This window comes from Clarias gariepinus, chromosome 25 (assembly GCF_024256425.1).
Source record: "Clarias gariepinus isolate MV-2021 ecotype Netherlands chromosome 25, CGAR_prim_01v2, whole genome shotgun sequence".
Classification (NCBI taxonomy): domain Eukaryota; kingdom Metazoa; phylum Chordata; class Actinopteri; order Siluriformes; family Clariidae; genus Clarias; species Clarias gariepinus.
In genome coordinates this window covers 9,663,554-9,679,103 of record NC_071124.1, presented here as the reverse complement: position 1 = coordinate 9,679,103, position 15,550 = coordinate 9,663,554, and the positions used below count along the sequence as shown (strand labels likewise).

At 35.2% G+C, this 15,550-nt stretch overlaps 1 protein-coding gene across 1 annotated transcript; it reads left to right on the top strand.

Moving 5' to 3' along the window:
- The first annotated feature begins 3,212 nt into the window (after nucleotides 1-3,212).
- On the top strand, nucleotides 3,213-12,210 carry pcp4b (Purkinje cell protein 4b). The gene is made up of 3 exons (XM_053487005.1): nucleotides 3,213-3,286; nucleotides 7,008-7,059; nucleotides 11,344-12,210. Exons 1-3 carry the CDS (start codon nucleotides 3,278-3,280, stop codon nucleotides 11,472-11,474), a joined length of 192 nt encoding a protein of 63 aa, XP_053342980.1. The 5' UTR covers nucleotides 3,213-3,277; the 3' UTR covers nucleotides 11,475-12,210.
- Nucleotides 12,211-15,550: the final 3,340 nt, after the last annotated feature.

The following is a 15,550-nucleotide window of genomic DNA, read 5'->3' as shown; positions in this document are numbered from 1 at the left end:
GTGGTAGAGAAATCAGAAAACGTTTCCTCTGTTGTTTAAAAGTTAAAAGTATCCAACTGTATAGCATGCATTGTCATGCTGTGTCATTACAAACATATTTCAGAATGACACTGCCACTGTGCACAAAGTGATGAGACATGGTTTGTGTGAAAAAAAATTGGGTGGTCCCCACAGACCATGATTTCAACCCCATTGGAAAACCTTGAACCTGAACTGCGCATCAGGTGGTCTTATTCAACATCAGTGCCAGATCTCACTAATGCTATTATCTAGAGTAAAGAAGAGTGGAGTATTATGTCTATTTATGTATGTATGTATGTTTTGGTCAAAGTCAGGGAGAAGCCAGGTGTAGAATCCCTTGTTCCACATATCAAATAGTGCTCTTGACTAAGGGTTAGAGTTGGATTTGGGATTCAGCCTTTGTGTTGGATGCTAGTTAGCTTTGTGCCATGAACAAAGTGTTGAGGTGAGTCACAAACCTGTCCGAGTGTTGTCGCTCACGCCCATGTTAATCAACAGTAACGAGAGATTAAATCACAACACGGGTGGTTCAGAGGCAACTCGAAATGACTTCAAAGCAATTCGCTTAAAAAAATGTTTATGATGACATAACGCTAGCAGGTGAGCGTTCTGGCTAAAAGTGCTTCCGTGACTGCTTTTAAATGTGGGTTTTGGTATTTAGCTGCTCTCCCATCTTTTCAGGATGCCACTGAATTTTTTAGACGTACACATTACAGGAACAGGCTTACAAATAAAAACCTCAAATGCTGAATCAGAAAGGAATTAGTATCTGTCTTAATGTATTGCCTTAAAGCAGACAGTTATTTCTAATGAATGAAACTTGAAACAAGCATGACAAAGATTCTGTGGTTCTGGCTGATAATCAAATAGAGCAACTCCAAAGACTACAAATACTACAAACCATTTAGCTGAATGGTTTCATTCATTCAATCAGCATTCATAGGAAGCAAATCTCACAGTGGTAAAGGTTCCCCCGTGGCCATAGCAATATACCAACCTATTCTTCAGTTAATCGTCTATTTAATGGGGAGCTGATGAATAAATTAGACATACCACCAGTAGGTTGCACAGAGTGGCCGTGATATGAGAAGGCTGTTACCTGACCCTGCTGTTTATGTTTTCTTTTCAGACCAGTGTTAGCTTTCCTTTGACGCTCACTTTGCTGAGGGTTTTATGTTGCCTATGACAAGTGGTATTCTGCCAATCTCCTCTAAAGGCTTGCATGAGGGATGTGGTATAATTTTCCAAAAAGGTTAAATCTTTCCATTTCCTACTGTTTATTTGTTTGTTTTATATTTATATGGCATTTTGCAGATACGCTTATTCAGAATGACGTAGATTTATCTCATGAGCGGTTGAGGGTTGAGGGCACCGCTCAAGGTTATACCAATGCCAGCTTGGTAGTGCTGAGCTTTGAACCTGTGACCCATGTTGCATCATTCTAATGTTTTGGTCAGATTTTTATGCTGTGATGCAGCTGAAGTTTTATTTCCTCTTTGACTGTAGCAGCAAAAAAAAAAAAAAATAAATAAAAAATAATTATTAGTATTATTTTGACAATGGTTTATTGCATTACTGTTAAGTTTTTTATTATTAAAGGTTTATTATATTTACAGGTTTGTTCTAATGCATTCAAGTGTTTATAGTATCAACTTATATGTTGCTCTATAATCAAGAAAAATGTATAATTATTGATATTTTGATTTGTTCTGTTTGGGGATGTTAATTGAACATCAATGGTGTTTACAGTTTAACAGTGCTTTATAAGAATCACAGTAGGTTTTCATCAGGATTCTCAGCAACATGAGGGAATGACTGGAATAACTATTACTGCATACACCAGTATGAGAGGTCACTTAAATAACATTTTACTTTTGTTTTGTTTTGTTTTAATAGCATCTGCCGATGGAAAGGATATTAGGCAATTAACAGTCAGCTCTTCAAATTGATGTGTTGGAGCCAAAAAAGTGGGCAAGCATGACGACCTGAATGACTTCAACAAAGTGATTGTGACGTTTATATGACTGGGAACAATCTGATCTTCTTCAACATAGCAGGTCTTGTAGGGAATTCCCATTATGCAGTAGCTAGTACCTACAAAGAATATTTAAAGAAAGAACAACCAGCTAATTCTATCCTATCTGGGCTAGAACAGGTACTATATTACAAATTGCTAAAAACAAATAGGGTTGCATAGCAACAGACTGTTCAGAGTTCCTATTCGACCCATGTCCACTACCAAAAGCACCCACAGTGAGCAAGTGAGCACCAAAAATGGAGCAAAAAAAAAAAAAGAAAGAAGGTGAACTGGTCTGATGAAAGATTGTATGTCTTATGAAAGACATGGCTCCAGGATGCAATATGAGACTCTGCAACACTGAAAAAAAAGTTCAAGAATAGTTTAAGGAACGCAACAAACAGTTTAAAATGTTTGCTTGTCCTCCAAACTCCCCGGATATTCATTTGCTTAAGGATTATGTGCTAAACAAACAAGTTTAATCCATGGATGCCCCACCTCAACGAAAAAAAAACAAAAACTGCTGATAACTTCTTGGTGCCAGATACTACAGCAGACGATCAGAGGAGTAAATGCCTCGAAGGTCATGCTGTTTCTGCAGTGCCTGTGGGGGCTACGCAATATTTAGCTTGTATAATGTTTGTGGGATTGTTACATTAAATGTTGCAGACTTCTATTAAATTTGTGGTTTATTCCTTTTGCTATTATGTTGGTGGGTGTAATTCATAAATAACAGCTATGCCCTAAGAATATGCTTAAAGCCTTATTGGCTTAAAGCTGTTTTCTACTGCTATTTAGCTCCAACCAGAAATGAATAAGATTTTGTGACAGTAAATTGCACTAAAATGAAACACGCTGAAGTAATATTGAAGGAATGGCTTTCAGGTGAATGTACCTAACAGACATTCACTTGGATAGTATTCTAGATAATAAATTGCTACATACTGCATTCTACAAAGATGAAATAGCAAATAGCGCACAGTATGGGGGTACAGTATACAGTATGCAGTGCACATGTATGCCTTTTGGAAAAGAGCCAGTGATAAAGGGGTGGGCGGTATCTCTGATGCAAATTTGCTGAAGGAGCTCTTATTGGTTTGGGTGAAACATGATGACAGAAGAGCAGGCTTTAATACTTTATAAAGCTCCTTGTCTGATTCTCACACACACTGGGGAAAGACGGAGGGCACTACAGTCGGTGTAGGAGAGAAAATCCATACAGAAAATTACAGCTTTACCATGAGTGAGGTAGGTTTGATGAGATTTAATCAGGGATTAATGTTGGTTCTTTAACTATTATGCCTTTTCCATTATTTGTCTAAATGGTTTAATTGAGATAAGGTACATTAATATTTATAAGGCATGATATAAATGATTGTGAAATGCTGGCATCAATGGATTAAAACTGCTGCAGCATATAATAATAATAACAATAATAATAATAATAGTAATAATAATAATAATAATAATAATAATAATAATAATAATTATTATTATTATTATTATTATTATTATTATTATTATGTTAAATTGTTACATTATTTTAATGAGCCTTAAGTGTGCATTATGCACTACACTGTTCTACTGTATATTATGCTATACTATAATATACTATATTACACTATACTGTACAATTCAGTATTATACTAGATTTACTTTACTAATATATCATAGAAATCGTACTAAACTATGCCATTCCTTTTCTTTTCTCTTCTCTCTCTTTAGTATGTTATCTAGAATTGTGCATATGTATCTACTGACCATCCATTTAACTTTCAAATGTACTCTATATCAGCATTTCCAAGTGCTTAACTTTTAAGCATTTAGGTTAATGATGAGGATAAAGGCACCACATCAGCGTCTGGATTATAAATAAAATACTAAATCCTGCTATTTTGTGCTGACTTGGAATTGTGGAATTAAATCCCATGCTTGCTGCTGATTAATAGTGATTTATTTTTAATAAAATTTCCAGTTTAGGAAAGATATGTTAATCATAAAGATCATATTTCTTTTATTTAAATGACTTAGATAATAATAGATTCTTTGGCTAATCGACTTTGGAGCACAATTCTTCTTCTTCTTCTTCTTATTATTATTATTGTTATTATTAGAATTGGTTAAATACATTTTTATTAAATCACATGTCACATGTTTGTAAGATAGGCTCCGGCTTCAGCTCTATCTTGACAAGGATTAGGAAAATTTTTGCAATCGCTACAAAAAGCACTGAACACGCAGAACTCCATTACTCTAAAGGCTGTACCAGAAGTAATGCAAAAAAGTTTTTATTAACTGATTTAAGTTGTTTAAAATGCACATCTTGGTAAAGTAACTCTTTCTCTATAAAAAGGTACTTAACATAGTCTCCATCACAACCGATGCATTTGAAAATCCCAGATGGTCTCCCATTGCGTGATTTGTCTTCACCGCTGGTTTACCCTTCCATAAACTTCTTCATCCATCTGTGCACATCATTCTTGTCCATAAACATTCTATAGCGCAGTGGGAGGCGTGCACTTGTGACAAAGGGGATTTTCAAAGAGGATTATAAAGTTGGGTTCAACGATGACGAAAACTGCGTAAACTTCATAAAAATAAAAAAAAGATTTGCAAATCACAACAACCAAATTACTGCGAACCACCTAATATAAATAGGAAACTACTAATCAGAATTAATGGAAAATGCATATTATCCAAGAAAGTAATAAACAACAACAACAATTTCAATCCAAACATTAAAAGAAAAATACCATGTTTGTGATGCATGTACTGTATATAATATTTTAATAATAAATTCTTGCCTTAGAAACAACAAGAATTTATAATTAAAATATGATATTTCTGACCCTACTCCAAAATTAGAGCCTCAGTCATGATGTCTCAGGGAGTTTTTCCTTGTCACTTTCTCCTCTGTCTCACACATTAAGGATTTAAATCAAAATAATTAAAATTTCTAAATTTCTGCAAAGTTATCTGGTGTCTTTGTCTATTGTTTAAAATACAATACAGACATTTTTTTTTTTTTGTAAAATGCAAGTTAACTTGATAATAATCTTTTGAGGATTTCCTAATAGGCATTATATATTATATTAATTAGACACTGAGCCAAAATAATATGGGTCACCTGTGGGTCGTGTTGTTAAAATGTTACATTGTTAAAAGTTAAAATTATACATTTAATAATTTATTGTTCTCTAACACACAGAGATATTATATCAGCTTAGTGTTCTTTAATGGCATCTGGCCTAGAGGCAGTTCACATCAGTTCATGCAGTTATGTTGCATAACTATTAAGCTCTTGGGGGGAAACATGTCATAGGAGCTGGGAGCTGGAAAATGCCAATGATGAAACTGAAAAGGGAAATAAATTACAATAGTTGGGTTATTAAATCTTCATCTCCATTTAAGAGTTTATGGCAAAGCTGATCTCCAAATAGCCATAATGCCAAAGTCCTTTTCAGTTCTTGTTATGGATCAATTATCATTTATCTCACACATATATATTTAGATTTATTTTTGAGGCAGTTCAATTTTGGACTTAAACTATACACAATGAAATAGTTAATGAATATAAAAATGATTATTGTAATGTACCTTAGTAAGTGCCATATAAATCACAATGCAGCTCTCTCTTTCTCTCTCTCTTACACACACACACACACACACACACAAATGTACAGTACATTATCGCTGTGAGGATAAATTATGCTTTGCCATATATATTTTTTTCTTTGACTACCAAAGCACAAACAATAAATTTTATGCTCTTTAAATGCTCCTTCTCTTGCTGAGGCAGTGCAATGATGCAAATCTCTAGATAAAAATCTATAAAAAGATATTTACAGCTTCATTATATGGGGATTGGTTGTGTTGGCAGTAACGGAAACTTACAGGCATGAAGAAGTGAAATGCATTAAAATCTTTCTTCATAAAATGTCAAAAAAATGAAAACAACAACATGTGCCTTGATTTTATTTTTTTAAGTTAAAATTATTTTGGATTTTATGACATTAAACTGATATTGGATTTAAACCAGTCCACTAAGTCTGCCTTTATTGGACAGGTTTTGTACTGCATCCCTTTTCCCATCATGTGATTTCAGTTCATAATATCTTGAGAATACAATACTAAAGACATATTTGGTTTATTATTTCAGGATAAGAAAAAATAAGTTTCGTTTAAACGAAGCACACAGACCTTTAAATGGTTACAGAACACTCATATTACACAGTGAAATACTGATAGAAGTGTCTCTGGTGCAAATAGAAAACAAGTATCTCATGCAATACTCTTCACCCACGAGTCTTCCTGTAGCCCTTCACTGCAGTCCAGTAATCTTAGTGTATTAATGAAAAAAAGCCAGATTCTCTTTCCTTTTGGCAGATTTGATCACTTATCACCAAGCGCGACAGGCAAAGGCTATTACGGTCTTGCTCTGAGGCAAGTCAAGTCCAAATCTTTTCAAACTGCAGCTCATGCAACATCAAGGGGTGGGATAAGACTCAAAGGAATGTGTTATCTGGTCTCTTCTGTATGCATGAGCTCACTGGCACCCATGATTGGCTAGTGTCGCTCTCGGAGAAGATGATACATTTTTTCTGGTTTAGACCGCGTCGACAGAGCATTGAACTCGAACTTACTGCACATAACTGAGAATGGAACTTTTTAATTGACTTACTGAAGTCAATCAAGCAATACTATGTAAAAATGGTAAAATAATATAATGTCTTTTCAATTATTCAGTGTTAAGCTGTATCATATTCTTCTATGTGTCTGATGTCAAATTTTCTGCTTTCCTGTGGTATTAAGGGTAAATGTGGTTAATTGAGGTATGCCATGGGATTACATTTCATGTCACTGGATTATATATTTCTGCAGAAGATTGTGTGTATATTGATGTAAATAATAACCAGATCACTGAATAAAGAAAGAAAACTATAACAAATCATTTTTTATTTTTTTGCAGACCAAAGGATCTGCAGCAATTGGTGGAAACAGCAAAACTTCTGGAGGACAAGGTAATGCTAAACCGTAATTAATTATGATAAAAAAAATTAAAGAACTCAAAAACAAAAAAGAAAATATTGACTTAGGTATTGCTGTGTATACATAAAAGTAAAATATGATCAATAAAGCTACCTATCTATCTATCTATCTATCTATCTATCTATCTATCTATCTATCTATCTATCTATCTATCTATTTATCTATCTATCTATTTAATATGTATTGCTTATCTTGGCACAGAACAAAGAATTACAGAAAGGGAATTTTGGCACCATTTGTCTGGAAATATTATTGCTGAAACACCATTCCTTGTCATCATGCACATATACGAATAAGTTCACCGACATAACTGTCATTCCTGAATGGCCCAGCACAAACATACCAGGCACATTTGCGAGATATTTTGCCCTCAGGAAGCTAAATCTGTGAAAGAAAATGAAAAATCCTGTTAATCGATTTTATTTTTTTATTTTTGCAGAGTTCTGACTGCAACAAAGGTGCCTCGGCTTGCTCTTGACTTTTTTCCTTCCTTCTAGTCAAATATGCATAATATAAGTATAGAAGCTGAAGGAAACTTGCTGCAGTATTTGGCGTCTCAGTAAGATGTGTTATGTCACTGATGGAGAGAAATATACTATATCATTACAGGGAATAAGAATGTTAAGAGCAAATATTATATCATATAATATAATATTATAATATAATATCATATTATATAATAACACCAAATTCCAAAAACTCTCAAAGGCATAGTTTATGTAGTTAACTCTGTAATTATGGTTCTCCAACTCAGCATTATTCTTCATTGGTGCCTACTTGAGGTCTTGGATTTATAACCCGATCTCGTGTTAAATCTCAACAACACAAGTACTGTAAATGGTTTTGCTGTTCTCTAATATTTGGAGTCAGTTGCTCAAAGTATTAAAAATGCTCATTATTTGGGTTACAAATTGCTCAAGGTTCTAATATTTAGGATGTAAAAGTCATTCAAACCCACCACAGAGCTCACATGGTGTAATAAAGCAACTGTGACTCTGGGGAAAGTAGGCCATGAGAAAATTGCTATCTGTAAGTGAGAGCCAGATACCCAGGAGATACCCATGATGCACATAAAATGGCATTTAAGTATAATAAGAATGCATCTCTAGCTATGCCTGTGCAATCACATCCTTCACTCAGTGGGCTTTTTATGGTGTTCTGTAATACAATTAAGTGGGATCGTTAGTAAGCCAAATGTGTTTGTTTTGTTTGGCAGACTTTTTGTCTCAATAGGAGGAAGCCATGTGATTGATGTTCATTAAGTAAAGCGCAGTTTTGAAACACCCTTATGTATAATTCATCATTAGCTATTAGTTTCACAGCATGAACAGCTCCTAGTATGAACAATACTAAAATGCAAATGAACATTGTATTTTAATTTTTAGGAAATGGCTTGAATGTGTTATTTTTGTTCAGCTTTTAAATTAATGGCATTTATTTCAAAGAAGCAGGGAAAAAAACTAATTAATGCACAATTGAATTCTGCATATATTTTGTAATACATCCTACAGAGCAGCAGGAATTCTCAGTTCAGGTAAAAATGTAACGTTATTTTTGCGCTTGAGCGCCAATTATGTGTGTAATGTCCAGGGAAGAAAAAAAACTGATTGAATACAAATAAACAGATTTTAAGTGAAGGCATTGGCATTCAGAGAACTTGGCTCCAATCCAGCTCTTCAGTCGATTCTGAGAACATTTACTACAGTTATTTACAGTGTTGGCAACATGCCATTCGCAGCTCTTACAGTACATGTATGCTGCTCGAAAGGGCCACGCTTAGATTAAAGCAGACAGATCAATAATATTACGTTTCCTCAATGTCCATCAAGTAAACTGCTTTCCCGGCAAGAACCTGTGAGGCAAAGTCAGTGGCCGTGATATACTAGATAAACCTAGATCATGTTTATGGGCTAAAGAATGGGAAGAACAGCTAGCCGTTTTCAATGCTGATGTGCTGGCAGTAGACTCAGGTAGACTCAAATTGTTTTTGATGTGACGTAGCAAACTCCACTACAACATTCCCCACAATTCCACTACTTTCTTTAAATAAGCCAAACAGGGAGACCCTCAGAACATGATGATTATGGTCGAATTTTAATAGTTAATAAAAGCACTGAAGTTCTTGACTCAAATACTCATAATAAAAAAAAAATAATTAATTAAATTCATTGCACTAATTGTGATTTCTGATCACAAACCTGGAGGAAATAAATCAAATAAATCAAATGCTAAATAGCATGGTTAATAATACAAAGTGTACTCAATAGAAGAATACAATGATGCGTTTTAAAATAAATTTGATTACCACTCTAATTAATTTGTTAAAATGTTTTTTAAGAAATTTGTTAAAGCTAAAGACTGAGGATAAAAATGTACTTTATAATATATTTTTTCCATTATTAAAAATACAACTGAGGCTCATAGTTCACAGTACAGTTTCTATACATGCCAAATTTCACAACTTTTCATATTTATAATACTATGCATTTATTTATTAAGTCAGTTATAGCATCTTAAATCAAACAATTAGGAAACAACTTATTTCTGTTCACTACATCACATTTCTGGTGAGTCAGAAGTACATATACATCCACCAAGTAAGCTAAACCAATTTACAGAAGTAACATGATTACAGAAATTTGTGTATTAATTAAGGTTGGCTTAAAAAGCTTGTGATGGGGCGATTATATAATTAGATAATCAGGTTATAATGTCCATCTAATAATTGTATCATTTGATTTTGCCATTTATAATGGAAGAATTTATTAAACACGGAAGAATCTATGGAAGAATCGAGGCTAAGACCAATCCTCAACTAGAAACTCTTTCCTCTTGAAATCCAGAAATCCATTTCCTCTTGAAGGTGTTTCTGAACAATAATCTGTAAAACCGAGATTTGTGATGAAAGGCATAAAACAATTGCCATTTACAGAAGATTCTGTCGATAAAACATTTGAACATTTGCAAACATCTTAAAGAAGGCCGTACGCCTGTAAAATGATGTAAAATGGCTCTGTAACTGACTTTGTCTTCGTAACTGTCGGACCTCAAGTTCACCAGTTGTGGTTAGTTAGTTGCAGTAGGATATCTATTGGTGGAGCAAAATAAATTGGTAAAGCAAACAATAAGCAAACCAATCCTAAGGTGTTGAGAATTAATGGTGTTTGTGATATAAAAATAATGATATAAAAGTCTCCTGCTTGAGGTGGTGCTGTTGTACTCAATATCAGCATGGCTGTGATATCTTCGGCCATGTCACAGCCGGGCTGATTTCCAGTACACCAACACTCCCTCTCGTGTGATATTGCTTAAATAAAGGTAGAAAGCATTAGATAAAATTAGATTAAAATTTAAGACTTAAGTACAGAAAAGGTTGTACTTTGCTATTTCAATCTCTGCATATATTTAATACAGAACAAATAATCTCCCCCAAACACACACACACACACACACTGTTGACCTTCTTTTCTTCCCCGGCCTTATAATTTATCTCCATCCGAGACATTTTCGATTAAAAACTGAAAATTAAAATCACTGAAAATCCAAATCAGTGAAGAAATCACATAAATGTTTTAATGTAATGTCTGAGCCTATAAATGTAAATGTGGATTGTAAGCTGCCACTATTACAGATATTTAAGCTGCATTGTGAGAATGAATAACATACAGATAAAAAGCTATAAGCATTCCTTAATGTATACTAACTTTTTCCATTTTTAAATTTTCTTAAGTCAACACTGTGGAGCAAATTTAAACATGTGAGACATTGTTATTTGATACTGTCTCTATTCCCACTCTTTATAAACTCAGTGATGCTTAGTACAATAACGTTCGTCTTTTAGCTTATCCAATTCTTCTCCTAAGTTTAGCATATCATTATGATAATGTGATCTCATAAAGCTGAGCATCCTTTTTCCTAAACAGCATGTGCTCAACTCAGCATATGGTCCTCATTTAGATGTTCTAAAAGCCATATGCTAAATGATCCGTTGGAAAAACAAAAGATCAACATATTATGTAATTTCAGGATGTGCTCAGCAGGACTGTAAAGAATAGATGGTGTATAAATATACTCAGAGATCTATTTCCCTCTGCAAAAAGCAAAAAGGTTATTGTCTAACTGAGCTTTAACCTGCGTTTCCTGATCCTGACCACACTTCATCTATTTATTTAATTCAATGATATAAAAACCTTGCAGACAAAATGAAATAATAAAGCTTGGGAATTAAAAAAAAAAATGTTTTTTTTCATTTCCAGATTCCTCCAAAAAGGATGTCCCAGAGGACTTCGACATCGACATGGACGCCCCTGAAACAGAAAAGGCAGCTGTTGCTATTCAATCCCAGTTCAGGAGGTTCCAGAAGAAGAAGAATGAAGACAAGTCCTAGTGGCTGGAGAGGGAACCTCTTCTGATTGACGCACCAGGAAGATGTGGTGTGATGCTGCATGTGAAAGAAACTTCATTCTATACGGACTCAAGGAAGGGGGTGGAGCTGGAGCAAAGTCATAACCTTTCAACCTCTAAGAAAATGTATTATGCAAGTCAACTACTATGGAAACATTTTCTTGTAGACTCATGTTCCTGTGTTCCTACAACCTGCAAATGTATCGCTAATTTTACCAAACGAGAGCATTTTTATTGGCGTTGACAAATTTCTCTCTTTTTTCCCCATTTGCAGATTTGGTTTTGGGATCACTACGTTCCACATTTACTATTACCTCAATACCATTTATATTTTAGTGGGCACTATAGCCATGATACATTGCTGAAGAGGGTTGTTTAAAAGGTCGAATGCAAAACACGTACAAAATAACAAACCATTGAAGTCATAAAACAGCACAAAAATGAAACGGTTAATAGAGTTATCATACTTTCTGGTTTAAATCCTAATACACTAGATATAAATTAATAAATTATTAATCTTAATCCTAAATCCTAATCTGTTGTGCAGATCTGTTCAATTTAACTGAATTTTATTTTTAAACTGATCAGTAAATCTTGAATCTGTTACTACCTCTATCTGTTTGAGGTCAAAGCTTGGACAAACCTTGAACTATTTTTGTATTTTGCTCCTCATGCAATTAAGGATTATCAGTAAACCTGTTAATAAATATCCTTGAGTCTCTGGAATACCTGTGTCTTTTATTATTATCTTCAAACGCAGGCTATATAAATAAAATCTTCTAGCTCGGTTCATAATGAACACTTAATTTAATCCATTTGATTGATTCATTCATCTTTATACATACTGTATGGGAGGCTAATTTATAACAGCATACTATACACACCTTAATACACACACTCATTCTCATTCATTAGGAACAAGTAGCCAGTTACCACCAGCTTGGCTTGGAGAGGCAAAACTGGAAAGAACTCATGGAAAGAATATGCACAAAAGATTCATGAAGTTACCAAGCAGGAGTAGCTGAGCAGATTAAGGCTCAGTAATTGATCAGAAGCTCTGTGTTTCAATCCCCAGTTCCACTAAGCTGCCACTATTGGGACCCTTAAACAAGGCCCTTATTACTGGAGCACAATCTTATATCTGGCCCTCTGCTCTTTCTAACAAGCTGGGATGAAATGTGAAGAAAATAATTTCACTTTGCTTTAATGTATATGTGACAAATAGAGACTTTGTCTTTTTCTTCAAGCTTAAGATTGAACCAGGGACCAGTGTTGGGGGACGTTACTTTTTAAAGTAACTAATTACATTAAAAAAAAAATCAGTTACATTACAGCGTTACTTTTTGATAAAAGTAACTAGTTTAAGCACTTTTCCATTGCAGAAAATTAAAACTCTTTTGTGATTCCTCATGCATGTTGTTTCAGTCAAGACCTTTATAATTATTCTACCATCATCACTCAGCGAAGTTTGGCCCATAATCTGTTAACTACTAATACCCATATCTCACCTACGCAGTTTCTCGCGGTGGCCGTAAGCCGGTCCTCGCATAGTCAAACCGCATAAGTGAGATAGGGGTATAACAGCAGGAATAACGGGGGAGGGGGGGGGGGGGGTAGGTTATCAGGGGCGGGGCTTATAGGACGACACAACATTGCCATTTGTCTGGATATGCTAAACCGCTAGGCACATGCTAAAACACTTAGCTGTTTTTAATAAATCAGTGTAACAAAAGCTATTTAAATAGCTCAACACAACTAACAAGTGGTTTCTCCAAATTCAACACAACGGGCCCCTTTTAATGATTACTCCAGTTTCAGAATTATTCAACTCATTGAATAAAATCATTAGAGGTTCAAAGTTTAAAGTTAAAGAAACAGTTTAACTACCAGATTTTTGAGGAGGTACATGTTGAAAAACCCTTGATTTACTGCAAAGGACCTACAGAAAGATTTGGTAGCAGCAGGCAAAAAGCAAGCAACTAACCACCAAAGGTCCCCTCAAGACGTACCCCGCTACTGATACTAAAAGACAAGTGAAGTTGGCTGCAATATGCTACAAACCATGTAAAAAGACAGATTTAGAATTCTGTCCTATCCTCTGATGAACTAAAACTTGAACTTTTTGTGCCTATGAATCAGCGGTATGTTTGGAGTAAAAGGAATGAAGCATATGTGGGAAAGTGCACCCTGTCCACAGTAAAGCATGATTGTCCCTCAGTGATACTCTGGAGCTGTTTTGCTTCCTTTGGCACTGGAAATCTGCACCATGTAGACAATGTGGAGCAAAAGCGATTCAATCAAGTAACCTTGCAGGAAAATGCCATGATCCTTGGGGAAGCTGAAACGTCCGTGTTATTGGACATTCCAAAAGGACAATGATCCCAAGCATACCTCAAGGTCCACCCAGGGTTGGTTGAGATGAAGTCCTAGAGGGTTCTAGAGTGGCCATAACAGTCTCCTGCTTGGGATCTTACTGGACTAGAGGCCATTGTCCATGAGGAATGGGCTAAGGTTCCTCAGACACACTGCCAGATGCTAGTGTCTGGCTCTACATCATGTTTGCAGCAGGTCATAATACTGTAGCTTAAAGGGACTTTACTAAGTAGTCAAGATTAAATAATTTCAATACTGCAGTAGTCATTAAAATAGCGTTTTGTGTTGACTTTGGAGAAACCGCTTGTTATATTAGGAATTTTGGCCAAAAAACTGGTCTTGCCATATATTTGTTCTATCCCTTTCTAAAACCAGCGTCTGGCTGAACTGTGGTGCTAATTAGAATCAACTGGTTTAGTTGATGGATGGAATAAACCTTTGTCAGGACTTTTTACGTTCTGAAGCTAAAATTATTTACCGCATTTAGTTGCCAGTTCCCAGCCAAAAACTTTAAAGAAAAAAAAGGCAAAATGCACACGAAAACACCAATTTTTTGTTAATATTCATTTAACATTCTGTCACTGCACACTGCTGAAAACACACACAAGAATGTTGCACAACAGCAAACAGCCGAAGTTATGAAATCTACAGTATAGCAGCAACACAGCACAACAATGCCCCCACCTGCTGGACAGGAGTGTGTTCTCAGCATGGGAGCCCACCTTCAATCCTCTAATGCACTTGTGATAAGCACTCTTACGATAGGGGATCAGCAGCTCTGTCAAATAATGAATGACAATAAAGTCGTTAAGCATGTCCATTAAGGTCATGATGACTGATTGACCGGAGGACGAACAGGTTTTGTCTCAAATCAGCTCACTCACTCACCGTCTATCCTGCTTAATCGTATATACAGGGTCACAGGGGCCTGGAGCCTATCCCAGAAGACTTAGGGCACAAGGGAACATGCAAACTCCATGCACGTAGAGGTGGGAATCGAACCTGTCCCAAAAAAAAAGCGTTACCAGAGACTAGCCTCCTTTATTTGTGAATCTCGATCCTCTGTCCTCAACCTAATTGTCCTCACCAGTGGTGCTGAAGTGGAGTTTTCCTATTGTATAATTATGCTATCTGGATAGAGAGCAAATCGGATTTCAAAATGTGGGCTCAGTGTAACAGATTATTTTTTACTGAAAAATTCATTTAAAAAATGGCACATGGATAAAACTCACAGACTTTAACATCAGCTGTTATTCTTGTGATTTCTGTATTTGTGCAACATATGGTGCCCAACATGTATGTACCAACTTCAGAATATATTTCAGCAAAAAAGCAACCAACTTACAGTTTTTGCCTATTGCTTACACACGTTTTGCACAATTTGGCCCATTATGTCAAAACTCTACACACAAACCCATCAGACATAGCACTTGGAGATTAACAACTCACATCTATGCCAAAATGAAACACTGCAATCAAAACTTTACACTCCTTTCTAAAAATCTAATTCTTGCAACAAAACCATACACACAAGCACCATTTGAATTACTCTTTCATATCAGCAACAACACACTGATGAGCTTTATATAAAACACTGCAGTCTTCGTGTTTGTAGTTTGCTCAGACTCAGTTTTCTGTAAAACTCAAAAGTAGAATTTCTGCAGTAATTAAACAAGAGTTTTTACA